Below are 27,832 nucleotides of genomic sequence, written 5' to 3' on the forward strand. Positions count from 1 at the left end.
TATATATATATATATATATAACTAAACGAACTTTATGGTTGTACGGCAGTGAAGCATCAGTGCCAACACTGATGTTGCTGTCATTGATGATGATGATGATGTCCAAACACTGCTCAGATACCCAGTAACATAGCTATCCTGATACCCACTGCTTTCCGCAGGACTTAACTTTCCCCTTAATTTTCCCTATCAGGTTGTTCTTTATCCATGGTTTTATTGCAGTCAGGCTCAGTAGGGACCCGTGTTTTTCGGGCGGTGCGGGGTCTCGATAGAGTGGAAGTAACAGAAGTGAGCTTTTGAAGAGGAAAGGTTTTAGATTTTCGTGTAAAAACCACTGAAATCGTCACCCCCCATCGGCTACTTTACGGCCAGGCAAACTCGATCTGCCGTATACTTGAATCAGGCACAGTAAACTTTATGGGTTGGTAATTATCACTCGCCACCGGAGAATGAACAATGAAATTAGTGCTGAGACAGTCAAATCGTTGTTATGTGGCCATCTGTCACCTATCATGGACCCGAACCACATTGTCCAGCTTACATACACGGCTTCCTGCAGTTTAATTTTTGCGTACTTGCACTTGGTTCAATGCGCGATAGTGAGTATGGCTGGTTCACTGAATACTTTAATAACCAGTATGGTAGTCTCCTCTTTCATGATTGTATTGCTTCCCGCTTTGAACACTTCATAACATGTCCTTAGTAGGTGAATTTAATTCATCACGTATAGGAACGGAATATTAATAAGGCTGCTGAAAACTCTTCGACGGCCCACGACCGGTTTCGCCCTTCTTGGGGCTCATCACTTAGGCGTAGACCCCGAGTTACTGTCAACAATAATCTTTAATTGGACCAAAATTGAGCACAGTAGTGTTCTACGTCCATATTATATATTGCGGCACCTCACATATCGTACCATCCGAAAAACGTTGCGGCTTGGTGCATCCTGTTCAGCTGAAGAACACAATAAACGAGATATTCAGGTGTCCCACGTGAAAACCAAATGCAAAGGAGTGTGTCTGTCGTGATTCTTAGTGGTTCGTTGTGCTTCAGCAGGAAAATGAAAAAAACGTTAATTTATATGGATTGTCAGAATTGACACCAGCCAAACATGAGAGTCGCCCAACGCTTGCAGCGGTTACCCTATGGAAAGAACGACTTGAACAAGGGCGATGAACCAAGAATCGACTTTTTCAAGTGATGCACAATAAGAACAGTACACTTCACAAAAAGTAACCAAATTCGACAGATGTGCCAGCCGGTATCATACCTTAGGATGGTAGATACAGCGACAGCTCTAGCAAGGCGGCGATCGCCCCTAAGAAATCGAGTTGGATGTCACGGCACAGATTGAAACGGGCAGGCGTCGATCATTCTCAGGCAAGTTATGGAGAGGGGGTGAGATGGCCCAAGTGTTTAGAGCGCGAATTTACCGACCGGAAGGCCCGTGGTTCGAATCCGACACCTGGCACTCGACTTCCGCTGTCTAGGCTTGGGCAACCTGGCAATATCCTAGCCCTCGTACTCCCTTTGGGTGGCATGGCAGTTAGATACCGGAAGGGTGTTAGAGCTGAATGAAGTTATGGAGATGGAATACGGTGGTTTTTTGTAGACTTGAGGGGGGAGATTCAATGGTTAGAGCGCGAATTTACTGACCTCTCGATTTCTCCTGTCTAGGCTTGGGCAACCTGGCATTATCCCACCCTCTGGGTGGAATGGTATCTAAGCACCGAAAAGGTGTTACAGCCAAACGATTATCTTTTTATTTTTATTTCTGGTTAGTGTTATGTAGATAATTCGAACAGAAAGGCTAAAAACAATCGAATATCTAAAATTTACCTGCCGGTGTTCAATGTGAAAAGGGAAATAACAAAGGATTCAGAATAGTTGCAACGTAAATAGTGAAATTAGACCGGAATTATAATCAACGCCGCCCCTATAAAGGTAGACTTGGCAAATTGCAAAGATTTATAATATCGCGCAAGGAGAGTACAGTTGGGTAACAATAGCAAATGGACCGAAAATTGCACAGTTTTCTAATGGTGCTGTAAAAAACGTCCCTTATGTATCCATGCAGGCAGCAGTTCTGGTTATCTTGGGCGAAATTTCAAGCGGATTCTCACTGTACTGAGACCCCTGTATTTTGACATACCAAAGGGACACTTGAAAACCATACTCCCGCTCTGCCCATCTACTGGCATCCATTCCATATGGCTATTCATTGTAACACCAGATACCTGTTGTTATTTTCTCAACCTACAGACATGTAGGTTGTAGTACTACCGCATTTGCTTGTTTTTTCGGGGTCTTTATAGAAGAGGAGTGCTGTACCAACTTGATGTGAATAAAGTTCAGGATTTACGTTTCTTATCAATGAGCTGCTCAAGAACAAGCGAAATCGGAGCACACAGCAACAAACCACAATATGCTAACTGGGAACACCAAACGCGAAATCTACTAACGCGGAAGATAAGATCGGGCACAGGAAAAAAAACCTTCGGAGGGCGATGTGTAGGATGAATCCCTGGTGATCGTGATTATCAACCCAATCCATCCCGCCCCGTTATTTGGAACCGAAAATGTATTTTCTCCTCGGTAAAGCCATGTTGTAATTGCTTCAGGCTGACGGTGGTCGTAAGCAATGGGGAGGCATGAAGTTCGATTAACCCACGCTGGAAGTAATTTTCGGTTCTCAGTTCATGAATCTCAAGAAGGTTTGAACATCCGGAATTTGGACCAAATACAATTTGTAATTACAGATGGCTAAGTGACTTGTACGCATGAAGTGTACAACGTCACACCCTGAATAGCACAGATGCACACACTTGTATTGACCATTTCCTCGAGACACATCGCCGGTCGATCCTATGAGTAATTGTTAGTGTTTTATAAGTGGTATGGGGATGGTATAGCATTTCGGTTCTGTAGAACAAGCTTAGTTCACACGTCCTGAACTTCTAATCCCACCTGGTATCTGAGGGCCGGACATCTAATGCCCCCGGATTTCGACTACTATTGTATTTGATTGTTGAAAAAAACTGCCCGACCAAATTAACCTTTTTGCTTTATTCTTTCTTCCAATTAGCAATTTCTGCTCACCCCGTTACAATTCGGTGTTCCCAATTGCCGTTTGCGATATTACTTGGTGGCGAGCTCTTCCTCAGACAGTGCTTCTTCTGGATTGTTCGCACCACACGTACACGACTCGAGCCACGCCAACACCATTCATATCGTTCCCCCAGCGGACCTACCTCCACTTCCCGGTTGCGAGTGCCCTGTTTGTCTCGGTCATGTGAAGTTCGTACCTTACTTATGGTGTTTCTGATTATCCTGTGTTTCCAATGTTCTCCCACAAGTTTTTACAAGGGGAACATGTCGGGCTATCTGTTTACATGTTAGTTTCCTGTATAGCTTTCTTGTGAAAGGAAATAGTGTGTTGATTCACGTTCTGACTCATTTGTCGAAAAGCTGCATCTATCAATGATTCATACGTCGTTTGTAGTAAGACTCATAAAACCATTTTCGTACAGCACGGAATTAATTCTTTAACGTCCCAAGCTCTGTTCACTATTACTACTTTTTATGCAAATACGTCGTCGTGCTAAAGACAGACATAAGGTGATTCATTGGAAACTCCAGCAAGTTATCGTGATAAGATTGAGCTTTAGCGAAAAACGCTCGTTTGCAAACTAATTTGGTTTTTCGAGAGACTTACTTGGACCCCAGCTAAGTCTCTAATTTGTGATGTTTCCAGGTAACTAAATTTGCTGCACCAGGCCGCCTCATGTTTCCGACGCTACGATATTCGACATATCGCGATGCATGTAAATTCGTAATGCAGTACTCATAAGGTTGCTAAATTGTAGCGACCGAAACATGAGGCGGCCTGGTGAAGCACATTCAGTAGCCTGGAAACATCACAAACGAGAGGTTCAGCTGGGTTCCGAGTGTCTCTCTCTAAAAACCAGATTTGTTTGCAAATGAGTGTATACTCGCCAATTTTGTTTAGTTTGGTTTCAAGTAGAACATAAGATTGACGGAAACTCGGGAAATGCGCCCACCTGATGAGCCCCAAGAAGAGCGAAACCGGTCGCGGGCTGTCGAAGAAGATTGAGCTTTTATTTCTCCACATACCGAAAGTTCGAAAGAAAAACAAATCTTGGATTCACGAGCATTGTGGACTGTTATTATGGCCGTCGGACTGTTGTTGCTCAAACTTTTCAGTTTGAACAACACGCACACGAGCCGTTTACACGCGTGCGAATCTTGCAGTCTGTCGATTCTTCATAGTGTATACACCCTATTCGGTCCTGTTTTGAATGTCATTTCTTGCTACTCAAACGTGTTTATTCTTCTGCCGACATCTTCACCCATCTGTGCGTGTGTTTCAGTCATATAACCAAACCGGACGAGAACTTCGACGAGTACCTACCGTACTGCCGACCGATTTCAGACTACCTTACTCAACACCAACAACACTCAGTAATCTTGATTTACTCAGTTACACCACTCTTTATTTCAGAACTTAGACTTTTTGGACGATAGCTGCTTGAGACGATATTTTCACGTCCTGGACATTGTTCGTCCTTGTGATCATAAGTCCCGTTGTTTCACAAAAGGCTACCAAAAACGGATTGAAGGCACGGGCTCTGTCCTACAGACTGCGACAGACCCTCTGGTAAGTATGCCAACTTATACACGCTGTGGTGTTTTCTGAGTAGCTGAAGAAGTTGAAGGCGAGATGCCCAAATGGTTAGAGTGCCATTTTACTGACCGGAAGGTCCGTGGTTCGAACTCAACCTTCGCCTCTCGACTTCCCCTGTCTAGGCTTGGGCAACCTGGCAGTATGCCAGAACTCGTTCTTCCTCCGGGTGGTATAGCAGCTAGGCACCGGTTGTTATAGCTGGATGATCCGTTGAAAAGAACAAAATCTACCGCAGCTATTCTATCACAACTTTTTGGAACTGTTCCGTGTAAACTTAGGCCCGAGCGGCTTGGGGCGATTTTCGCAATATCCACTCGGAAACACATACCCCGTACGACCCTTTAGGCTTCTAAGAGGGCTGCTTTGATTTCACTACAAACCCAGTCACTCGAAAAGCACAGAGTGTAGTCCTGAAAAGACGGCCGACTCTGCATTCATTCATGCATAAGGGTGATAGAGAAAAGAGCTGTCATTGTTTTCACTACTCAAGTACGCCGTCTCGAGAACTAGTGTGTCTGCTGTAGATTTGCGTCGTCACGCGACCAGGGTTGTTGAAACGCTCAGAAATCATAACTTGCACGACATCGGCTGCTCTTGCAATTTTGTTTGACATTCAGCATATGTTTCGAACTGTCATTTGTTCTTTGCCAGACAGGTGAAGAAATCAACGCCCAATGGATAACTGCCCGAAGTGACCCAGAAACTCAGATGTCCCTTGCAAAACGCTTGCAGTTACGCTTTTTCCACTCTCGCGAAGTGGCAAACCTCTTATGTTTTCCCCAGACTTATAGTAAGTCGGACCTATTTCACCATGTAAACTCCAAACACAACTATCATTTTAATCCATACATTAAGCCGGGAACTATGCGGCACTTCATCTCCGTCGTCTAGCTATTTGTTCTGTGTACGTGAGCTTCCTACTCGCCAGAAGAACAGTTGTAGCACAACTACCAAATCTTTTCCGGACAAGTGATAGAAAGCGTGGCGACTGACCTTCCGGTGACCGCTTCTCGAAAACTTTAGTCCATTCGACCTGCACATTGCCCTGGCACCCCCCAGTATAGGATGAAATTAGTCGCTCCCAAGACTGTTCGCACTGCTTGGGTTGTGACACCCCAAGGAGCGTGCTTCGTAAAAGAGAAGAAACTGTTTAATCGAATGAATAAGTACTTTGAGTTTATGACACTCCATGCTGAAAAACTTCTACTTAACTGACTGGTAAATAATAGCCGATGTATGTCTGTCAACATTTTCGGTCGATTCATGAAGTTTTTTCGGGCTTCATGTGTGGATTGCGGAGTGTACAAGCTTGAAAACTTATGTATGCGAAGAAGACCGAGTTTGAATATCAGATTCCGGATAAATTTCGAATGTCTGTCTTCTGTTTCCCTTTATCGTATCGGAGTGTCTCCAGAGACAGCTGGTTCAGACCATTCAGAATCGAAATTTGCAACGTCTAAAGTATTCGGTGCAAATGTGGTTCGTTTGTTCAAAAACGTATTACTCGCTGAGCCAAAAATCTGAGCTTATTTTCTCGCCTCATTCTGGATCTGTCTTGCTTGAAAGCGACAATAGCGCTGAATGTTGCGAGGTTTAGTTTTTTCCATAGGGCACTACTTTTTGAAGTTAGAAATCCAAGTACACATAGTATGAGCGAAAAGACAGACTGGGGGCAAACTTGAGTCATCGACTGGATGGATGCTCTACCGAGCTACCCAGGATGCCTGCTTTCCTTATGGACCTCGGGTGATAGTTTGAATGTCTTTAGGTCGATGCTATATAATTGAACCTCCTGTTTCCAGAACTAAGGAATCCCCTCGTAACACAATTATTCGCTCGTCAGCTAAAAAGTTGTGATTAACTTATTCATCCCCTACAACCTTGTCTGTTGGTCTTTTCGTAACCGCTTGATCATGTCAATAATGGTCAGGGTGAAGCGTATCGCCTGATCCCTACTTCTCTGAGTGACCGGCCGATTCGATTTGCTCAACTCGCTCCGTCCAAACTGAAATCCGTGTCGCTTTGATGGGACCTACGTACAACCCGAATTTCGCTGAGCAATGGCTTCTCTGAGGACGTTTCATCAGGTTTAGTAAGCGAAGCAGGCTTGTTTTTGGGTGACATACCAGTACGACTAGGTACGTTGTGGCTAAAATAGCGAATTTTCCTGACGTTTTGAAGATTATTAGTTGAAACCACCAGGATCTGTCCATATCACGAGCGTAACAGGAGATTAACTTCACTTACCGTACTTTGACGCAATACTTTTATGCTATACTGAATTTCACCATTTTTCAACTCGTATTGGTTCAATTGTTTTCCCACTTATTTCAGCTTTTCCAGAAGACGTCACCGAAAAGCAGCGCATCCGCCTCCTAGGCAATAGTGTTAACGTCCTAGTCGTGGCCCACCTAATTCACTGGGCGTTCGGCGGTTTCTCTGCGCAAAAGACTGACTGACTTCTACCAGCAATTCTTTTGTGAATAAATTGTGAATACACAGCAAATGTATTCTACTGGATGGGAATCAGGGGTGTGATTTTGTTAATGGTTCTTGCATAAAACACAAAACAACACTTTGGCTCAATAATGTAGACAGATTAGAAAATTCCGTGTCAGTTTGAAAATTACATTGCAAAAATGGCGAAATGGCTGTTGCTGTCACCGAGATTACGGCAGTATGCATGCGGTTTCACCTGTTCATTTATGAATGGTTATTTGAGACCTGATCCAGACCAAAGTGACCATGTTTTCTGTTCAGTGCACGAATCATGCCTTGTGGTTCGGTTACGCGCAAGCCCATTGGCCGTTCGGTTCTCCGAATTCGAGTGTTATACCGTTGAATGCCTTGTCTATGATACGGTTTCTCACCGTCCGACTGTTTTCCGTCAGCCTTCCATTTAGTAACCTGGGTGAGATGAGTCGGTTCACTTAGTTTACTACAGTTGCGTTTTGTAGTGTGTGGTTACCGCGATGCTCCTCGTAGTATGAGGTATGTTGCTAAACTCGCTGACTTTGTTGACGTGGACATCACGATGATGAGGTAACAACTTCTTTTAAGGTCCAACCTAGGCCTTCTGCTAATGCTTTCCTCTTGATTAGTTCAGCCTGTTTTGGGTGCATAGATGTTTGATGATCCCCAATTTGGCCCCGGCGCATAAACTTCGTATAAGGAGTCCATAGCCCGAGCTCCTGTAGCCATGAAAAGTTTGTACTTGGGTTTTTGGACATTGATTCGAAGGAACAGTGTTGAACGACTTGAGTAACTTCAGAGTCTGTCAACTTCCGCGCTGGAGGTGTTGGATTTGGATTTTTTGTTTGATGCAAAAATTCTTCGATTTTTCTGACAGTTTTCATCGGGTCGCACTTCAATTCCTCATAGCGGACAATAAGAACTCTGGGCGAAACTTTTGCGGATCTTGTTGCAGCTGCCATTAGGTATCCTTTGACATGCTCCGTCCACGGACTATATGGTAGTTTGTCCTGCAGAAATCGCTCAACAAAACCCTGAAGTCCTTCCTTGTTGCGGTAACCAGCAGGGATGAAACACCGGGCGAAATGGTAATAAGATACAGCCACGTCACGCGGGTCACGTACAATGTAGATCAGACGAGCGGCCTTCCCTAACTGAACCTGGGTGATGAAAGGGGGAGACAAGTTATAAAACGGAAGAGGTGACAAATTTCAGATTATTTGAACCAATACAGTGAACACTGTCTTATAGTCTTGCTTTTGTACTGTCGATTTTTTTAAAGGTCCACTGTAGTCACGAGTAGCAGTTTTGTACTACTGAGCAATACCTGCGCGGTAAGCAGTTTCCCATGAAAAACCATAAGCTAAGTAAACCAGCCAAGACATATGGCTAAGTATGTCCAGCAAGATACTTTGGTGTCGAGAACCCGTCCTTCGGGGTTTTTCCAGCTCTAGTGTGATTTGTGCGCTGTCCCATCGCACATCATGAATGTCTGTGAAAATACTATACCGACCTATGCAGAGTTGCCTACGGCGGATAACCCACATATGAGGCGGTTTAATGTATTTCCCACATAGCTGGCCGTCTAGCCGAGTTGAGCGAGTCACACTCCCACTCGATCCTTTTTGCAACAAATCAAAACAGGAACGTTTAAAAGGAACCTTACTTTGTGTACACACTGTTCTAACACGAGTAGCAACAAATCTGCCCAGTGGCAGATAAAATGGCACAAGCTGCGCTTACGCCTCTTGCGGAGTATATTATTTATGAGGGATTTGAAAAGGTGTCTGAAATGACCAAATTAGTTTGCAACTGGGTGTATTTCGCGAATTCACCTTCGTCCTCTAAGTTACGTCAAACAACTCATTTTATTAAATCGTCTCATACTGTTCGATACACGCCTCTTGGCTTCCATTGTATCTCATCCCGTCTAGACAAGCCAATTTACTTTAATGTTTTCCCACATAAACCAAGATCTATTGCTGGAGATGCAGGTTTTTTTGCCGATTGCTTGGTCAGATAAATGTATGGAACTGAGATGGCGAGATGGCCCAAGTGGTTAGAGCGCGAATTTACTGACCGGAAGGTTCGTGGTTCGAATCCGAACTCCGCCACTCGACTTCCCTGTCTAGGCCTGGGCAATCTGGCAGTATCCCAGCCCTCGTCCTTCCTTCGGGTGGCATGGCAGCTAGGCACCGGAAGGGTGCTACAGTTGAACGCTTTTTTTTACGGAACTAGTACTTTTCGGCCTAAGTATGAAGGGTGTGAAAAAGTTTGGTTACCAAGGGGCCATTGATTCATGAAAAGAGCTGGAGATTAGTGGTTGATTAGGTGGCCGTAGATCCGTTTGCCGAGCTTGACAACTAGCCTGCAGACGTTTTGTCACCGGTTCGCAACTGAGGTGGTGCTTCGCCTTGTGGTTGTATGATTTCCCAAGAGTATCTAGTATCCTTCTATGGGATTGGTCATTTGGAATATACTTCCTCTGTAATCTTACCGGTCATCAAAAGCAGTTGAACACCAGTGTGGTTAACTTTCATTTAAACGGGATAGCGCCGTTCATCCTCCAATCACAGAAACCACGTCACGTGGCCAAGTCTTGACCGGCTCCTTAGGTGACGATTTCTCAGATGAAAGTTCCACTCACTTCATGCAATTATTTATTCTATAATCCATTAATAAATCGTCCAGCTGTAAACCATTTCGGTGCCTAGCTGCCATTTCACCCGAAGGAAGCATGAGGGCTGAGATGCTGCCAGGCTGCTCAAGCCTAGACAGGATCAATCGAGATGCAACAGCTGGGTTCAAAACACGGATCTTCCGGCCAGTAAACCACTGAGCAACCTCGAGTTAGGTGAAATTTGTTCATTTTTGATTAAGCTTTCGTCACTAAGTCCTGTCTACGCTGATAAGCTGAGGAGCACTGTGCAATCTTCGACTCCGTAGGCAGATTAGTTCTTTTAAGTACTTTTGATAAGAGGGAGATGCCCTTAAAGTTTGTAAGCATTCTTTGTGCCTTGTATTCCCACAATTCTGGTTAGGGTGTACAATGAACTATACAGGAGTTTCCTGACAGCCAGTGCAGCTTGCCAGGGTTCTCCCTTCGCCATCATCATTTATAGCATGACATCCGTGTTTGAAACCAATGCTTTGCTGCTATACCCTCCTTTGTTTAACCTTGTCGTTGACGTCATTGTGGAGTGCACACTTCAATGAACCCTGAATGTAGGCGAGGAAATCACGCCTGGAGGAGATTAATGGATTTGAATTATGTGGACGATTATGTCCGCGCAAATTTAAACAGAATAGCGGAGGTGATCCCATTTTTCGGCATGCATTTTGCACCTTCAGAGTACAATTTTCAAGATTCTCCCTCTCCCTTGTGCTTCTTTGGAACTTCCTAAGTGAGAGCTTTAGTTTGTCGATCGGTTTGCGCACCTTGACAGCTGCATAAGCCATGGTTGTACTTTGACAGAATTGGCGCTCTACTCCGACATGTTTAGTTTGTTGTTTTGTTGCTGCCCAAAGGTGTAGGCACCTTATCCTTGGTCGTCTTCCTTAAGGACAGGGCTTATTCATACCGAGTCCCTACCCTTCCTTTTTCTTTCCACTCTTTACTAGGACTTTCTTCCCTCACAGTTGCACGGTAGTTAAGCAACAGTATGTATTACTGCTGTATTGCTCTCAGTGATGGAAAAGAGAATACAAGAATGCTAGTAATAATCGGTTGTCAAAATAGCTTACCAGTAACTAACTGAGAAGCACTTAGTGCATCAAAAATTCAATGAAGTAATATTGAAATCATTGTTTTTCGGAAAGTACTTGGTATAGGTCGAGAGACTCATTTGATAACTGTTTCAAACTTTCTTGTTCAGTCAACTGGTTACTTCAAAACTCGGTTTTGCTGTGCTTTGGTTGAATGAACATCAAGCCAAAAAACACCGCTCAAGGATAAGTATTAGATTAGAAGCAAGATAATTATTTTGCGCTCCTCCTATTTCGGAAATGACAACTTAGAAATCTAGATGGATTAAACGTCAACACTGCCTTTTCTACCTATATGCCGAAGAACTATTGATAATTCAAGAAAAACTAAGTCATTGGAAAAAAAACGCGTATAGTGAATTCATGCACTTGGTCAACCGATGAGCCACAATTATGGAGAGATACCTTGTAGATTGACGATACACAATAATTTACAAATCACTCAGGTGTTGACAGAACACTCACTGAAACTTTCGTTGTATATTTAGCGCAGTCCCCGAGTTCTGATCAAACGTGTCTTATTTGTACCCAAATTGGACGCAGTTTGCGAAATACATTCATTTGCACACCACTGTGGTTTCAACCGTGGACTCAGGTGAACGCAAGCTGAATCTATCGCTTATGGTACTCCTCAACTGAGTATGCTGCACAAGGACCGCCTCATCGATTCGAGATATCTGAGTATATTGTACAGGCAGAACACACTACTTATGCTACTCTTCGACAGTTCAGCTTCGCTCTTCCTGGAGCTCGTCAGGCAGGTGTAGTATCCCAGCTTCCATCAACCTCACGTTTTTGAAAACGGAATCGCACGCAGTTGACGAAATACACTCAGTTTCATGTCATCTATAACTAGGGTTAATCTAACCCCCGATTTCTCACACAATAAACAATTTGCATGGTAATGTTAGGTTTGGCTAAGTATGAGTGCTAGTGCTAATCTATTTCGCTGCAAAATACGGTAACTCCTCGTTATGACGACCTCCATAAAAACTGGTAAAGTCGGTCGCATCAAAAGGATGGTCATAAACGGGATCGACATGTACATACGCACGGCTCCACCGCGAAGGGAATTGCTGCAGGAAGGATCCTCAGCTAGGTGGAACACTGTAAACTAAAATATGGTGTCTCACGGCCATTTTTATCGGTCTATTCACCAAAACAAAATGAGACTATTTGGAAACTGATATACTATCTACTCATCCCTATTCATAAGAAGCAATTAATTATCGTCCGCTGCACACAGAAACGACACGTGGATGAAAAATACTTCCAAAGGAGACATTTCTTTCGTATAGTTCAACTGAAGCATGACCTAGATACGTAAGTTAGGGATGACAATAAGTTAGGTATGAAGTTTACGAAAAATTCGATCGAGCTGTATTAAATACAACGGCATAAATGTGCTATGATAAACTCACCTCTTCAGGTAGAAACGTAAATGGGAGGTGCGTTTTGATTATTCGTGGAACAGCTCGCCGGGCCACAGAGATAGGCCCGGGCCACACATATTCAAGGTAAGGCACACGTTCCTCCAGATTGTGCGCAGCCGCCGCTGACCAATTCAGATTGGTTACGAGTAAATATACCAACTCCGATAACCAAGTAGTACCTGACTTAGGATAGCTGGCAACTATAACATCTTCAGGATGCAGACGATCACGCAATGCAAGGCGTGCCTCTTCGGCGCCTCTGGCTATCTCACCAGGCAGCAAAAAGTACTGTTTCATCTCAGCATTCTCGATATAAGGAGGTTTACAGACAAGTAATCGAAATCCCGAAAACTCCGGATCCTTAATCTCCAGTTCTTTAACGGAATTCATCTTATGGTGGTGTAAACTTCGGGTGAAGCAGAAAACTCCTAGTCCCGTTGCCAAAGGCAATCCGAGTGCTCCTGTAAGTAGTACGACTTCTCTGGATCTGGGGACTCTGGAAAACGAGTAATATCGCCTCGAAAGATGAAGACGCATCAATACTGATCCTCTGAAACCGGAGAAGAAACGCAGTTTCATTGGGTGCCCGAAAATTGTCCAACTATAAAGAGCAAAATGTCTAAAGAGGAAAAGAAAATACCGTAATAATCAAGTAGTTAAGCTCGTTCGCTAACTGGCTGACACTTTGAACAGCTGTGAGGTAGGAGTTAAGACTACCAGTGAAGAAGTCATTCAGATCGACGTTATACAAAATAATATGAAAAAGGATTTGGTAGTAAAAAACAAATTCAGCCACATTGATGGCTGAATTCAGTTATCGGTGCAGCTCGGAATTCCACCACTAAAATGCCTGCTGCACAAACGGACGCACAGTCCCTAATTACTTGGTTACAAATTCTTTGACGTCATGCACCACTAACGACGCTTCTGAAACCTGAAGACGTTTCACATCGTCTGTTCACAAGGGCCACGTCTCAAGAACACACAACAGCACAACTCTTATTATAACGTGGTGCAAGCGACCCTTGATCTGAACGATACGCCACAAGTGACGCAAATTACCAAACATGATTGGGACCTTTGAATTTGCACACTGGATTCATCAGCTACACTCCAATTGGAGCTAATACAACTACCGAAGTAGGTGAAATTCTTCGCAACTTCTTGAACTGCAAGGGGCATGCACAAAGACTGCAAGTTCCGGAACAATACTTTGTGGGTTTTAGGTGCGAGGCGCACACCGAAAGATGGTATAATGCTAGTCAGTTTATTCAAAAGTGTTTGCGCTTTGACTTTGCTGGGAATATCAGTATCTTCAAAAGCCATTACTTTTACGCCATGCTGTGCATTTTTCGGAAGGACCACGCTTCTGTTCTGTTGACCAGTGTTCTCTTTGTGCTTCGCTTTTGGTTGAATAGGAAAAGCTCCCCTCTGAAGGTCCATTTCTTCTCTATGCGCCGGGACTGGTTGCAATCGCGTCAAAGCTGGGGATTTGCGCGCTTGTCTTCAAGTCGCACGAAATCTTTGGTCGTATCCGTTCAGATAAATGACATTTTGGCGACGAGATGTTTCGGTCTAACCGTGATCGATCCCGCCTAAGTAGATGCACTGCTCAAACAACAGTGTAAGCTGGGTTGTGTTACGTGACAGCTGCCGAATCGAATCTCCTTGGTCTTGACTGGTTTGACCGTCTTGATTTAGCAGATATCCCAATGAGTTCCGTCTGCAATGCGGTCGGTTCTCAGCTGCTGTTCCAGATCAATCCGGCGATATCATTCGGCGCTTCGCTAATGCATTCGAGCCTTAACCACCACACAAGTAACGCTTCGACCTCGACCGGAAGCTACCTCAGTTTTTCGCCCCAAGAGACCGGTCCCTGTGTCTCCTTGCCACAGGTCGACACAGAACTCCAGCACCTCGAACGACAAGTTGTCCTCCCTCCATTGTTGTACTCCACATCGGTAGCCCCAATTGTCGTCGGTAGTGTGATGTACGACGTGTTGGCTGGTCAAGACACCTGGACCAGACATCAAATCCAACCCGGCTTGAACAGCACGCCAAAAACTCCAGTATGTTCGAGTAACGTACAGTTAGACATATTGCTCGATGCTTTTGAGCTGAAAACTGAGACAGCGTCGAAAGAGGAGAGTGTGACCGGCAGCTCAGTAGTTGATCCAACACTTCTTCCTAGGGGGTGGAGCCGCCAGCCGCAACGTATCCAGGTCGACCCAAGTCGAGCTCGTTACTGACTCTTCACAACAGGGGTGTTGGGGATATTAATACTCCCATAAACTCTGTAACATGTGTGTGCATTTTCAAGGTCAAACTATGGATATATATAGCCATTTTTCCACAATTGCCTGTTGTTTGGACCAAGCTTTCGTCTTCTTACTATTCCACTGTACTAGGAGCCGGGATCAGGCAACATAGCTGGGGACAGTATATCATCACAGTCCGCGCATATTAGCGTTGCTCGCTGCGTGATCGAAACCTCAACCGTTTTTTGGATTGTAACTGAAAATAGACAAGCAGAATTTGCAGCCGAGTGTGATTGGGGCCTCACAATGCCATTAGCCTTGGAGATGCCATCTACAGAGCAAGTACTAACACTAGGGTGTGTTAAGAGAATGAATATGTGAAAAAGGGGAGGCCTCAACAGTAGCGTGTCTTAGCTAGATAGCTCTGCTTTGTACAGCAAGTCAAGTGAGCAAACTGAAGGAAAAAATCGGTCAGCTGTAGCAGCCTTTCGGCGCCTAACCGCCAAGCCACCAGAAAGAGGCATGAAGTCTGGGATACTGCCAGGTCGCCCAATCCTAGACAGGGGAAGTCGAGAGGCAGAAGTCGGGTTCGAACCACCGACCTTCCGATCAGTGAATCCGCGCTCTAACAACTGAGCCATCTCACCCCGAAATCCAGACGCCGTCGCTAGGAGAAGAACAAGGCATCACGCGACGGCCGATATGGCATGACATTATATTTATTAGAGGTGTTTGTACGCGGGCTTGGGTACTGTCAGTGCGCCCCACATCTAGACAAAAGGACGCTTAGGCAAATAACCAAGATATTCGGCTCAAGTTCCTAAAGGATGAGTAGCAGCTTACTACCAATGTAGTACAACGTTTTGAAGTAACAGTTGGCCGCACGCATTCCAACCCGGACGATCATCGGACTGTTCGTCAGAACTGTATTCACAAACTAATCTGGTATGAAGAACTCGGTGGATGTCACAGAGACTCCAGCATGTCTCGGTGTACCACTGCGGCACACAGACCACCACTGCCGTAAATTCCGGTTCGACCGACAGTAGAAGGCACATCGAACGCTTCCCTGGGAATCACCATTATTGACATCGCAACACAGGTATTCAAAACTGATAGTTCTCCGCCTTAAAACCATAAAATAATAGGAGTGTCAGGTCGTGCGCTAGTCTGGTACACACGCTCCCTGATATTCGGGTATATGATGTTTTGGCACCGTAGGCGTCCCAAATTAGCAAGCCTTGGAGATTTACACAATAACCCAATCTATCACTGTGAAATCTGAATTCGGATTAACTAATTAACGTAACGGCCGAGATGAGTAAAACGCTCCACAAGCTCCAGTGCCTACTCTTGAAGAGTACGCGGCGTTATGAGTGACTAAATGTCCACCACCTTACACCTCGTGGGTGCACCGAGAATGCCTAAGGACAGGACGACTGCCAGGTGTAGTATGAATGCTGTGGAAGCACCAGGGGGCAACGATTCTCCGAAGGCAGATGTTCACGACGATTTTTGTGGATGGAAAATAGGGAGAAAATTCATGGGCTGACGCCCAATAAACAAGGTTGTAGATGATTAATACTTACAAATAAATCAATCAAAATGTCAGACACGTACAATGCACGGGGGCAATCCGCCTTAGGGTTCGCAGTTAGCCGCCGCAACTGCCTAAAGCGCATATGGTTGATCGTGCTCCGGCCCAGGATCACGGCAAGCTCTGATTGGCCGGAAATGTGAACCTGACGGTCAATCACAGTTGAGTTCCGCGGCATGCTGTTCACGAATTGCACTTCCAGAGGGCTTCCAAATATCCGGAATGATGTCGCTAAAAACACAAAATACGATGCATTGTACGTGCGCTTTAGCCCGTTTTTAGGAGTTGATGCGCTTTGCAACCCTTTGTGTTGCTTGTGCAAAAAAACGCTTGCCTAGAGTGATCAGACCGACTACTGAACTGAGGGGCTGGAAATAATGCAGTGATTTTTTTCTGGTGAACCAACAACACCTGCGCCTTGTCATCGCTTAAGGAGACATACGTTGTTTCCTGTCGCGAACTATCGGGGCGTTCTCTCATCTGCAACTGTGTTGGTGAGAATAGACCGGTCAACTTATTCGAATACGCTAAGGTTATCCAGGAATGCTAAAAGTTCAGCTCACTTGCATGAACGCTGTTGTCATAGGAAAAAACAGTGTGAACCTCTTGTTAGCACAAACTTTAGCAAGCCGGAATCTCGGCAACTGCTGGCGAGTCATTGCTCCACAGGCCATCATGAGCTGGTAAACGATCCTGGTACTGGGAATCTGGTCATGACTGGAGTAATGACCAATGCCAGCACTGCATAAAGGCTTCTACTTTGAAAACAAGCGTTTTCATGTATTCCTTTCTGTCATCTTGGACTCTCATCCTTAACCAAATTGAGGTAAATCATTCGGGTAAGATTTGGTGACTCTACCACAATCCTCGAGGAAAGTGGATTGGGCGCCCAACTGTACCTATGAGAACATGTAGACTCGTGACTTCCTTAGGCTGCGAAGCATTCCGGGTTTACTGACCATGGTTCTATTGCAGCTCTTCGATCCAGCCACCTTGTAGCATAGAGATATGCGAACGCGTGTCCAAATTTCTCGGTCAGATGTTCGAAAGATGAACAAGGAGTTGGTCCCTGATGGTCTCACTCATTGAAACTTCCGGGGACCGGTCCCCGGACCACCCGATATTATATTCGGGGTTTCCCAGCACCCGATTCTGATGCCGTAACAGCTGGGGATCGGATGTTGGTGGTAACCTGAAAATTATTCATTGTTGCTTTCTAAATTTCACAAATGCATTTTCTGGATGTTTGTATCTCCTACGTTGCAAGGTCGCCGCGCCCGCTTAGTTTCGATTCGGAGCTGGTGGTTCGTCCGGGCGAATTATTTCCCACCCTCTTTCTCACTGTAGTCCAGTGTGTAATGATGGCATACAAATTGTCACTTCACTGTGGGGTCATCTCTTCACAGTGGATAATAAATTCTGCTGCAATGTTGAATGCGAAATGTTCTAAGTGTAACCCTGGACGACATCGCGCCTGTTTATTAATTCAGGATAACTTTATCCATTTGTTGGGAATGACACAAAATCGTTTAGTACGAAGTGAATGTACCGATAACTTTTCAACGCGGAGAAATCGACCACCCGGAATACTGCAAATAAATCAACGAAATCCAGAGCATAATGATTCCAATTCATGAAGTTTTTCTGTGAAATTGACGTGTGGCAAATGCATGGCAAGCTGGCCCAAGGCTTCGAACGCATCAGGTGCTAATGGCTCAGAAGGCCCCACTCCCTGCTGAACGTATCCTAAGGACTTTTTGGAGCTATCAGTCCGAAATTCGCCGAATACGGAAAATGTCTGGAGAAAATTTGTCTGCTCGTAAACTACTAACTAATCAAAATGCATTGATTATACTTCTAAGAAATCAAACTTGGGTGATTATATTCTTCGGCTTACTCTACGCAAATGATTTGCGGGAGACGATGATGCTTGCGGGACGACGACTTCGTTTTGAAATGTCCATATGCAATGCAGTTCCCTGTGTTTTCTAAGCACAAATGAGTTATTTTTAAGTGAACGATTTTTCATGGCCAACAGACAACTCCAATTGGACGAGTTTTCAACGAAATATTGTACCTTGCTGATCCTTGAGCACACCCCAAATTCCCCTGAATCCATAGTCTAGACCGAGGAAATTTTGCACAATGTCTTGGCATTTAATGGTATTTGCCGGACGCCTGAAAATCTTTCCAGACATTTGCATGTCTAAGCGCACGCCAGGTTTGCTTTCCGCAGTAAGTTCATTTGTAATGGCTGTTATGGCTCAGCGCGATGTCTCGGTGTCCGCGGCGATGGAAGTCAATGCTTGATCTTATTTTCCGGCGATATCGTTGTTCCTAATGACTTTCCCAAGCTGACTGACGTTGTGCTTTTTAATCGAAATAATATCTCCCAAGATGTTGGTAATTCACATGAGGGTACATGAAAAAGCTTCCTTATCTCCTGACAAGTTGCCCACAATGAGAATGAAGGTCGTTCACTGGGATGCCCATTTAATCAGTACTGCCAACCTAACAAGCTGTCCTCGTTCATTATCCTAAACGCAAATCAAACTCGACAAAAACAGTGCTGTGTAGCATTTCTGTGAACGAATTTACGTAATTTGTTACGCTTGAGGAGTGTAACGATTACTTACTTTATCCAATGTCCACCTTGGAAGAATTTACATTAGATAACCTACAGACCACTCATTTGAAAAGCACTGCAAAACGTTAAAATACGCAAATGGCTTATTTCGTGCAATATCTCTCAAATTGTTATGCATGTACGAGGCTACGGTGGTGAGTGACTTCGAAAGTTTGCACACAAGCAAAATGCTATGACCAACATACCACGGGAATGTTTAGCCGAATTAGCCTAACTCACCGTTAAATTCGCAGCTCTGAAAACACCATAGTTTTCGGGAATTTGATTTCGGTTCGCTTCTAACGATCAGCAATATCTCACCTTGCTTCGCTCTATTGTGGGTTAATGTTTGAAATCGCCCGTAGTTATAAAAATGTGTTGAACTTGCGAGAGCCCATTGTACATTTGCTGAGGCGAAGTATGCGTGGTGCACACACTTACACCCTAATTCTTTCTGGGACCAATGCGGAAGGCGGTGTCCTCGTAACTTGACAAATGTTATTCCGAATGATCGTCGCGAAAACTGCACACACCGCCTTCTGATAACACGTTAGAAATCCGTACTACATAATGCTATGGCATTTCACTGATCTCGGATTATTTTACCGGAAGGATCAAAGCATACACATATACCTGAAGATTGTGTTACTCTCTGTCCAACCGCTTGGTGCCACCTTCGAAGCATTCGGTTGATGCATGCTGGCTGCAGATTTATTTTGGCAGATCTTGAAGTCCGAAATGCCTTCGTCAATCGGTCCTGGGGTTGTTTCCAGGTAGAATGACGCCAGAGATACATACATAGGCTGTTAATTTTAGCGCAAACTCATTAACTGAACCTTAAATCTGGAAAACTGAAGCGCCTTATTGGAGTTTCTTGGCAGTCATTGCATGTACAATGCAGCAAAGAGACCCTGGCGGATGTGAAAAATTAGCATGCGGCTCGATCCCCGACTGGCTGGCGAGATGCAGCCTAAGTATGTTGCTGAGAGCATTTGCAAGGGCTGTCGTTTCCGTGATGAATTATAATCACGTAAAAGCCAGTGGCGAACGGGTAATATTTCACACTATTTGGAACGGAATGGCGCATAATAAAAATGGATAAAGGCGAGGAACATATTTAACATGCAAAGCAGGTGACAGCAATCAAATGGAGTATTTGTCATTTTGCAGACAGGTTTGTGTCAATTTGTTAGCTCTAATAGATCACAATGCAGTCTTGACATTCGTGGCTGCAAATTCTTAATCGGTGGCTCATACCTAGGTGAACACTGAACAGGTCTAGTTTAGAACGTGGGCGTCCTCCCTAGGGTGCGATGCATGTATCTCGTATTCGCGCACAAACACCCACTGTGTGACATACTTAAGATAGTCTGAATGATGTGCCCGCTCTTTTCAAGCCCTCATAGTCGAATTTCGGTCAAATTACCAAAGGGAACCATCCGGGATTGAGCGTAGACAGTCAACAGATAGAGGCAGACGGCCAGCGAGCCGTGAGACAGGGGACAAATCGCGGGTTTTTGCGGCACAGCATTTTCTGTAACGTGAAAAACACAAACCGAACAAGTGGCATCATCAAGGTAAGCTATTTAATTAAATATGTTTGCCGTTCACAAAAGTGTCTGCGGCCGAAATACACGTATGTTTTATGATGCACACTTGCCTTCTGAGTGCTTTCGAATATGGATACCAAAGCTTGACACAACTCCAGCCATCCGCATCGTTCATGACAAAGGTCTTTAGTTAATGCCGTTTGCATGGCGCCTCCATTAGAAAATAAACGGCTTTCGCCAAATAGAGAACTGCTCGTTTCCGCAAAGACACATTGCCGGGCGCCCGGAACCAACGTTATTTGTAATGTAAAAGGGTCAGTGCTTGTATTTTCGTGCCAACCATTAATTTTATTGAAAATATTTACTCAAATCTATTCGTCGCGCATGTTTCATCAACACTTATGACATATGTAGACGTCGGAGCATCGTGGTCCACTGCCATTTGGTTAAGCATATATAGCTATAGTGACAACACCCAAAACTCAACACCAGCACCAGCCCGGACTCACGAAGCTTCCTCGAAGCAAAAAGCGCATCTTCTCTTATAATTAGTTCCAACATATCCGCCACTCACCCGACAGAACAGATTAACCCTTCCATCAATGGCTGTAAGCATCTGAGGGTCAAGGAATTTGCCGGAACCTTTGACTCCAAATGCCACAGTTCTGAAGAAGGCATTCCATATTTCCAGCTGAGGCCTAAAGTCTACCAGCTCCTCTCCCGTTAACCGTCGTTTAACAGGCACCCATTAGCACAAAAACCTGGTACTGTGATGGTTATAACCAAAATGAAAAGGGTGACTGATGGTTATCTCCCCACGTCATCCGTCAAAACCAGACTTGAACGCACTGTTTTTCATTAGGAAATGCACTCAATCCACTAGCTTCGTCTGAGTATCTGACTTTTGCTTTGTCTTGGGAGTCACTGATGGCATCTGTGGTACGTGTACCAGTAGCTCAAAATAGCGGTAATGGTTTTCGTCTTACGTACGCACCATAAACACACGATTATCCCTCATGTGATCACTTAGTACCTTCTCAAAGGCTCTTAAGTATGAAAATTTCACAGTCGCCTATTTCTCAACATACGTATGTCAAATCCATCCAAACACTATTTGGGTCATTTCAGTGCAGCTTTAAAATTGAGCTTCCACCAAAAATTTAGTTATTCGAATTTAGTTCCTACTGCAATAAGGCGGATAATGGTCGTTTCTAGTTTCAGCAAAGATTCAGAGGAGTGTAGCTCGAAAAAGTTGTTCGGAGACCACCGCATTTGCCGGATGATAATCGGCGCCGATGTGTGCGTTGAATACCATGCATAACATGTTGGTTGATTTATATAAATTGTTGTCAACAGTTACATTCGGAGAGTCACTGTTCCCTGACGTTTCCCTATCGTGCATATAGTATGCATGAAATAATTAAAGCACCGAACGAAAAGGAAGATTCTGAGCCTTGGGGCCTGGGAAATATCCTCGAACGTTCCCAAGAGCATGTGAATATTGATCCATCCAACGCACTGTGAGGGTACGGTAGGAATTCTCAAGCTCAGGGTTCACACTTCAAATATACGAGATTTCTTCTCATTTGTGCAAGTTGCTGTGTGTTACAGTCTTCCTCCGACGGTTGTCCACGCCATATCTGGTACCCAGTTCAAGGTACCATTGGGCGTTATTGTTATGCAAATCCTGGCGCTGTCAAGCTTACTGTCCCGCGCTGAGAACATAGGGAGCAGTGCTACACCCTTTTTTCGTTTATGCCCTTCAATTGAACAGAAGCTGCTGGAAGACAAGAACAAAACCTTTCCAGGAAACCTGGGCGAAAGCTTCGATCGTGTATATCAATCCACGAAACCGTGATCTCATTATTGAAGGCACTTTGAAGGTCATATTACTGGTTATAATTTCAAAACGCCTATCGCGTTTGCGTCGTGCGTTGCCTGTTTCCTGAGGCTTCAGACAGACATCAGTGCTTCTGCGCTTGATTGCTACATATATGGATAACAATGTTCCCGCTGCAAAACGAGTGCTATTTTGAATCAGAATTCTATGTGGAAAGTGACTGAACTCCCATTTTTACGGCATACCTACATTGGAGTCTGGAACCAAAGAGACGGCTGTCTGTCGATTTCTGTCCGCTGTACGGGCGTTGCTACCACACATGGTCCTACACACCAAGTTTGTAGGTTTAGTGTTTTATACGGTTGCATTTGCAAATTTACCTTGGCATCATCATCCAGAAGGATCTCGGAGTCAGCGCATGGTCTCCTACACCCTGCTACAGCCAAAACATAGCACTCTTGAGCTAGTGGATAGAGAGCTTCCATGCAATCGTGCTCATCGAATATGCCGCCCAAGAGGGCGAATCCCGGAAGAAGGGTGCCTTTAGACTTCTACATAGAGTATCGCTAGATATCCACCAAGCGTGGGAAGGAGACTATATTTAACCCTAAGGTGAACGAATAACGATGTTCGTCATCATCACGAGACAGCAAAATGTGATGCCCAACCTCTTTCCGTTGGCATCTCGCTGACGACCGCGTTCTTACTTTTCTCAGGTTCTCCAAACCACCTGCTACTCCTGCAAAAATGTCTTGAATCTTGCAAATTTACCAGGCCTTCGTGATACCGTCTTGCGGGTTATCCACTAAGATAGTTGGCCATAATGCGGACTCTACTCCATCTGCGTATGGTAATCATGGGAGTCCCTACCCTCCGGCATATTCCTATGGCCGCCACTCGGAATATTCAGACAGAATGTGACCTCCACCCTCAGACTGTCTACCGCCATATCGTCTAACGCTTATATGCCACTCGATCCAAAATCTTTACACCTTGCGAGAAACTCAGACGAGAGGCTCCTGCAATTACCCACTGAACACAATGGTATATTGCTTCCAAGTAGTTAGCTCTGCGGAAGAAAATGATGTTGATTTATCGGCCACGGGATTTTTCAGTGCTCCTCTGAGACTTGTGGTCTGTGTCACTCACGTCCTTTTGAACTACTTGGTTTGCTTAGGTGTCAACGTCCATTGCTCGAGTTGTTTTGGCCCACTGAAATGGCTGACTGAGTTGCCGCATTTGCTAGCGGTCTCATTAATTACTCACGGTTCCATTTTCTGTTCGCTGTCTCCTGTCCAAATCAGGCTTCACTTCTTCACATACCTTGACATGGAACTACAAGCAGAGTGCCTGTCTTTTACTTGTGCTTAAGTCAATGGTGTCTCTTGACGCCGATCTCCGCTGAGTTTTGCTTGATTGGCTTAAGTGAGCACATAATTTGCCTTCCTACCACGGCGGTTCGAAGGTCGATTTTTCGGGTTACGACTTGTGAGGGCAACATCTTTCGGAATGCTATCCTGAGAGTTCACCACACAAGGTGTGTTACGTAAAATGAACAGACTATGAAATATGGAACCACGCGTGTTAGCTTGCATCTGCAACTGTCCGTAATTTTCCGAAGACATTTACCTACCTTTTTTGACCGTTTTTTGTGACTTATAGAAGGGTGTGAAAGAAATTAGCTGAGAGTTCGGCTGTTGTGACAGTCCGCTCTCCATGGTGTGGTTTCCGGGATGTTTTCTACGCTTGGCTGAAGCCGTTAAACGAAATGGCAATGCCTGTCAATGGCTTTAGTGCTGTCAGTTTGTCAAAATTGTCTGGTTGAGCGTTTGGATAGGTGAACGTCTCAGAATTCATGCGGTGGACTAAAACCATTTTCGTTTGGAAAGTACTACGGAAGGATAATTATCCAGGGTATTTTCGAATCTTGTTGTGCCTGGGTACTCCGGTAATCCGTTCGTAGGCTCATAGGTTACCCGGAGGGAGAGTGAATGGTGACTTTGCCGTAATCATAGGTTTTCAGTTTGGAAGGGCACCATATTGTGTGAACCGGTTTTTGTCGAAGAAAAACAGCGCCGGCTGAGGGTGCGACCCATGACAGACAGCATTGAAAATGAAAGCAAATCCGTGTACATCGAGCATAGTTAACTGCCCAACTGTTCGGATTTGGGTCTATGGACAGAGACCGCGGAGGTCTACTTACGGTTTGTTCGAATGTTGGACTTGCTATTACTACTAAGTTGTTCACTCTTGGGAAATGTAAATGCAACCGTTGGAAGGACAATTAATTGATGTCATTATGGCAAAAATTAAGACTATTGGGTCCAAAACATAAAATATTCAAACTAGTTCCACAGAAAGGATGCGTTTACATCGTGATGAACGAGGAGAATACGGTCTTAATCGCGTTGCTCCAACATTCGGTAAGGGATTCTTTTGCTGAGGACCAAACTCCTTTTTGGTGATTGCTTAATTGTAAGGCGGGAAGGTTGTCGGGTTACCCATCCGAATCTTCAAGTTGGGAAAACCGGCATAAGTTTGACCCGGTATTATTAAGATACAATAAAGGTATTGTCCACAGTACGATTGATTCTATGCTTGTGGTCCTCCAACATCAATGAAAATACTGAGGACGTAGCTGATGTCACTGACTTCCCGAAGGCTTTTGCATTAGTTAACCGGGAGGTGCTGTTGGCCCCTAATCACAACTTTGACTGTTGCGAAGAAATTCTCAAATTCATCGACTTCTTTCTCTTCGATATGAAACCGCGAGCATGTGCCTGGCGAGTTTGAAATTCACACAAGAGCGAGGCAACTTTGCGTTCCGATTTCGACTTTGTTCAGGCTCCATCGAACTAGTACTTGGGATATAAGGCGTTTCGTGATTCCGCGGATGTCTCAGGATTCAGCACCATCCATGTGATCATGTTCATCTCAAAACGTCTCATGGCCAGAACAGAGCTGCGTGATTCAAAGATTTTTGTGGTTATTTTCGTGAATAACAGCTTTTGCACGTTCGAAAATGGAACTGCGGTAAATGCCTAGTAACATTTCGTTTTGCTTTGACATTTGTTCAACCTGACCGGGATTTACAACAACAGACAAACTGCATTCAAATTAAGCGGCATCTCCATTTCCACGGACTTGACATTCGATACTGAGATACATGCTCGAAACGTCAGTGAATCGTCAGTGTCAATACTGATGTTGCTCTCTATGATGATGACGAAGATGTTAACGACAATGGAGATGTCAAAGCAAACGCTGCTTTCTATCGCGCATGTAAGCATGTTTGGATCAAGCGCAATCTGATCGCCCGAAACTGATTTTGAAGTGCATCAGGTTGTTTTGCTATCTTCACTACTGGTTTCCAGTTATAACAATGGCTCATCAAAATGCTTGGCAACTTCCATTTACGGCGGTTGCGCATGATCATTCGGCTCCAGCAGTCAGACCGAATGACACACTGAAGTCCTCGTATTCATTGATGCGAGCGCTAATTTACTAACCAGAAGGTCCGTGGTTCGAACCCGACTTCTGCCTCTCGACTTCCCTTGTCTAGGCTTGGGTAACCTGGCAGTATCCCAGCCCTCGTGCCTCCTTCGTGTAGCATAAAAGCTAGGCACCGGAGGGGTGCTACAGCTGAACGATCCATTGATGCACGACCAGCTGCGTTGGATAGACCGCGTTTAACGAATCACTCATGACTGCATCCCGAGAAACTTATGCAGTCATTTGAGAAGTGAAACCTGGACTTAGAGACGGTCGGTTGCTATCTGCATAAGCTTGTTGACCTTTAAATTACGTCGCAACTTGATTTCCCGACAAGCGGTCTTATTACGTCACATGAACCTATGAATCGCGTAGGCCTACATGCTTGAATAGAATCCGGCTCACCGGATGGTCATCATCAATGACAGAAACATCAGTGTTGGCACTGAGGCTTCACTCACATTATGGGACTAAACCTTGAGATTGGGAAGTTTTGATCCGTTGACGTCATGTGGCCCTTTCAGGTGACAGCTAGCGGCAACCAATACGTTGTAATAACGGCAGGACATCTGTCGTGGTGCGTCGAGGCGGCAGGCATGCCAAATTAAGAGGCAAGGGCAACTGGCAGAGTTGTCATGCATCACATCGTGACGAATCATAGATTACCAAAATAGATCCCACTGGATCAGGGGGCCGTGCATTTGGATTGGATAATTCAGGAGTCGCCTGCAGCAGAACGGTATTTTCTGCAAGAGCAGTTACTGACCTCGAAATTTCAAAGGTGGATGGATGTACACGGGACCCCTCACCTCCATGACCACTCCACACTGTAGTTCACATATTCGACGGTGTCTCTGTTGTGTTCCACAGAATGTACGCCGTCTGGTTTACATAATCACACCTACGTCTAATCCAGGGTGATTGCTTGCTTCATCTGGCCTGTCGGAAAAAGATATAATCTCTTGCTGCTTAGATGCACTCGCCTTCGGGACCATGATGGATGGTTGGCTGCTACTAATTCATCAGATAATTTAACTCTGAACGCACGGGAGTTCATGTGCACATGTAACACATAGCTTCTATCTTCTATGTTGCAATGGATGTTCTGTGCACTGAGATATGTCACTCATTTTGTCTTTCTTCTGTCTTCACTCCACAGGTAGCTCCGTCACATTTCATTCGCTCAGGGCTTCGAATATGCCAAACATCTTTTGCAGCAGTGAAATCATTCCAGTTTCTCCATCTGTCTGGTGTGGGCCATCTACGATATCAAACATCAGTTCTCTATGACAAATCAACAATCTACTTTTACGTGACAGTATACTGATTTGCTGGTCTCTTAGGGATGTTGAAATGCGTTTTTTCCAAATTGTCATACTGCTAGTTTTAAGTGGTATGTGCCTATTCATAGTAATCTAATCGAAGCTATTGTAGAATTTTCTATCGGAATTCCATTGATTTACTCTAGCTATATTGTCGACCCCAAGGTAGTCTTTCAAGATGAGGTAACCTAGTCCGTTTTTATAAGAATTTGACCATTTCGGTTGGTTAGTTACATTCATTCCCAAAAAGGATTTTCCTGTCACTCTCGTTCGTCAACCACAACGTAACACAGAACTTGACGCTAGTTCTACTTCGTGATACAACATATCTATCATCGGCCGTGGTCCACTCTTTGGAAGGAGAACTAGACCATAATCCTAGCCACCCGGTCTGTTTGTATCGCACCGTACCGGAATCTTACAACCTGTCTGATAACAGTTCTGGACAAGTTAGTACGCAACCCATATACGGACTGTTCTCGCGGAAGGAGAACTAGACTATAAGCCTGTGAGTTTATCTCTTTCCTCTGTTCAGCCCATTCCTACTCACTAATTTTGATAGGTTTTATATAACGACCTACCATAACTGGGGAAAATCCCTGGGAGTTTAGCTTTCGGAAAATATAAAGAAGTCACTCACTCAACGACGAATCTGGCCTTACCTCAGTCGATTCAACGACCCTGGAGTTGTGCGCACACGATTGGTGGAAGTCTACCTCTTGTTTATAGACTGTAATACTGTCCCACTTGAGCTTTGATTTAAGACACCCTA

General features: G+C 44.6%; 3 protein-coding genes across 3 annotated transcripts in view; 1 reads left to right on the forward strand and 2 right to left on the reverse strand.

Annotated features, from left to right (window-relative positions):
* Positions 1-1,695, reverse strand: part of T265_06990 (hypothetical protein) — a gene marked incomplete at both ends in the record, with an annotated part of 7,102 nt that extends 5,407 nt beyond the window's left edge. Inside the window, 2 exons of the mRNA XM_009172407.1 lie at positions 1,438-1,570; positions 1,653-1,695. Of these exons, the coding sequence (XP_009170671.1) occupies positions 1,438-1,570; positions 1,653-1,695 (176 nt within the window). The remainder of the gene's footprint in view (positions 1-1,437; positions 1,571-1,652) is intronic.
* T265_14186 (hypothetical protein) overlaps positions 1-8,327 on the forward strand; it is a gene marked incomplete at both ends in the record, with an annotated part of 15,039 nt that extends 6,712 nt beyond the window's left edge. The window contains 5 exons of the mRNA XM_009172415.1: positions 3,086-3,297; positions 4,392-4,482; positions 4,523-4,678; positions 5,357-5,495; positions 7,040-8,327. Coding sequence (XP_009170679.1) covers positions 3,086-3,297; positions 4,392-4,482; positions 4,523-4,678; positions 5,357-5,495; positions 7,040-7,164 — 723 coding nt within the window. The remainder of the gene's footprint in view (positions 1-3,085; positions 3,298-4,391; positions 4,483-4,522; positions 4,679-5,356; positions 5,496-7,039) is intronic.
* Positions 6,917-19,656, reverse strand: T265_06991 (hypothetical protein; the record flags this gene model as incomplete). Its single annotated transcript, XM_009172408.1, has 3 exons — positions 6,917-8,337; positions 12,364-12,925; positions 19,490-19,656. 3 exons carry the CDS (start codon positions 19,654-19,656, stop codon positions 7,735-7,737), a joined length of 1,332 nt encoding a protein of 443 aa, XP_009170672.1.
* Between the last annotated feature and the right edge of the window lie 8,176 nt (positions 19,657-27,832).

The sequence above is a fragment of the Opisthorchis viverrini genome (assembly GCF_000715545.1).
Source record: "Opisthorchis viverrini unplaced genomic scaffold opera_v5_153, whole genome shotgun sequence".
Classification (NCBI taxonomy): domain Eukaryota; kingdom Metazoa; phylum Platyhelminthes; class Trematoda; order Opisthorchiida; family Opisthorchiidae; genus Opisthorchis; species Opisthorchis viverrini.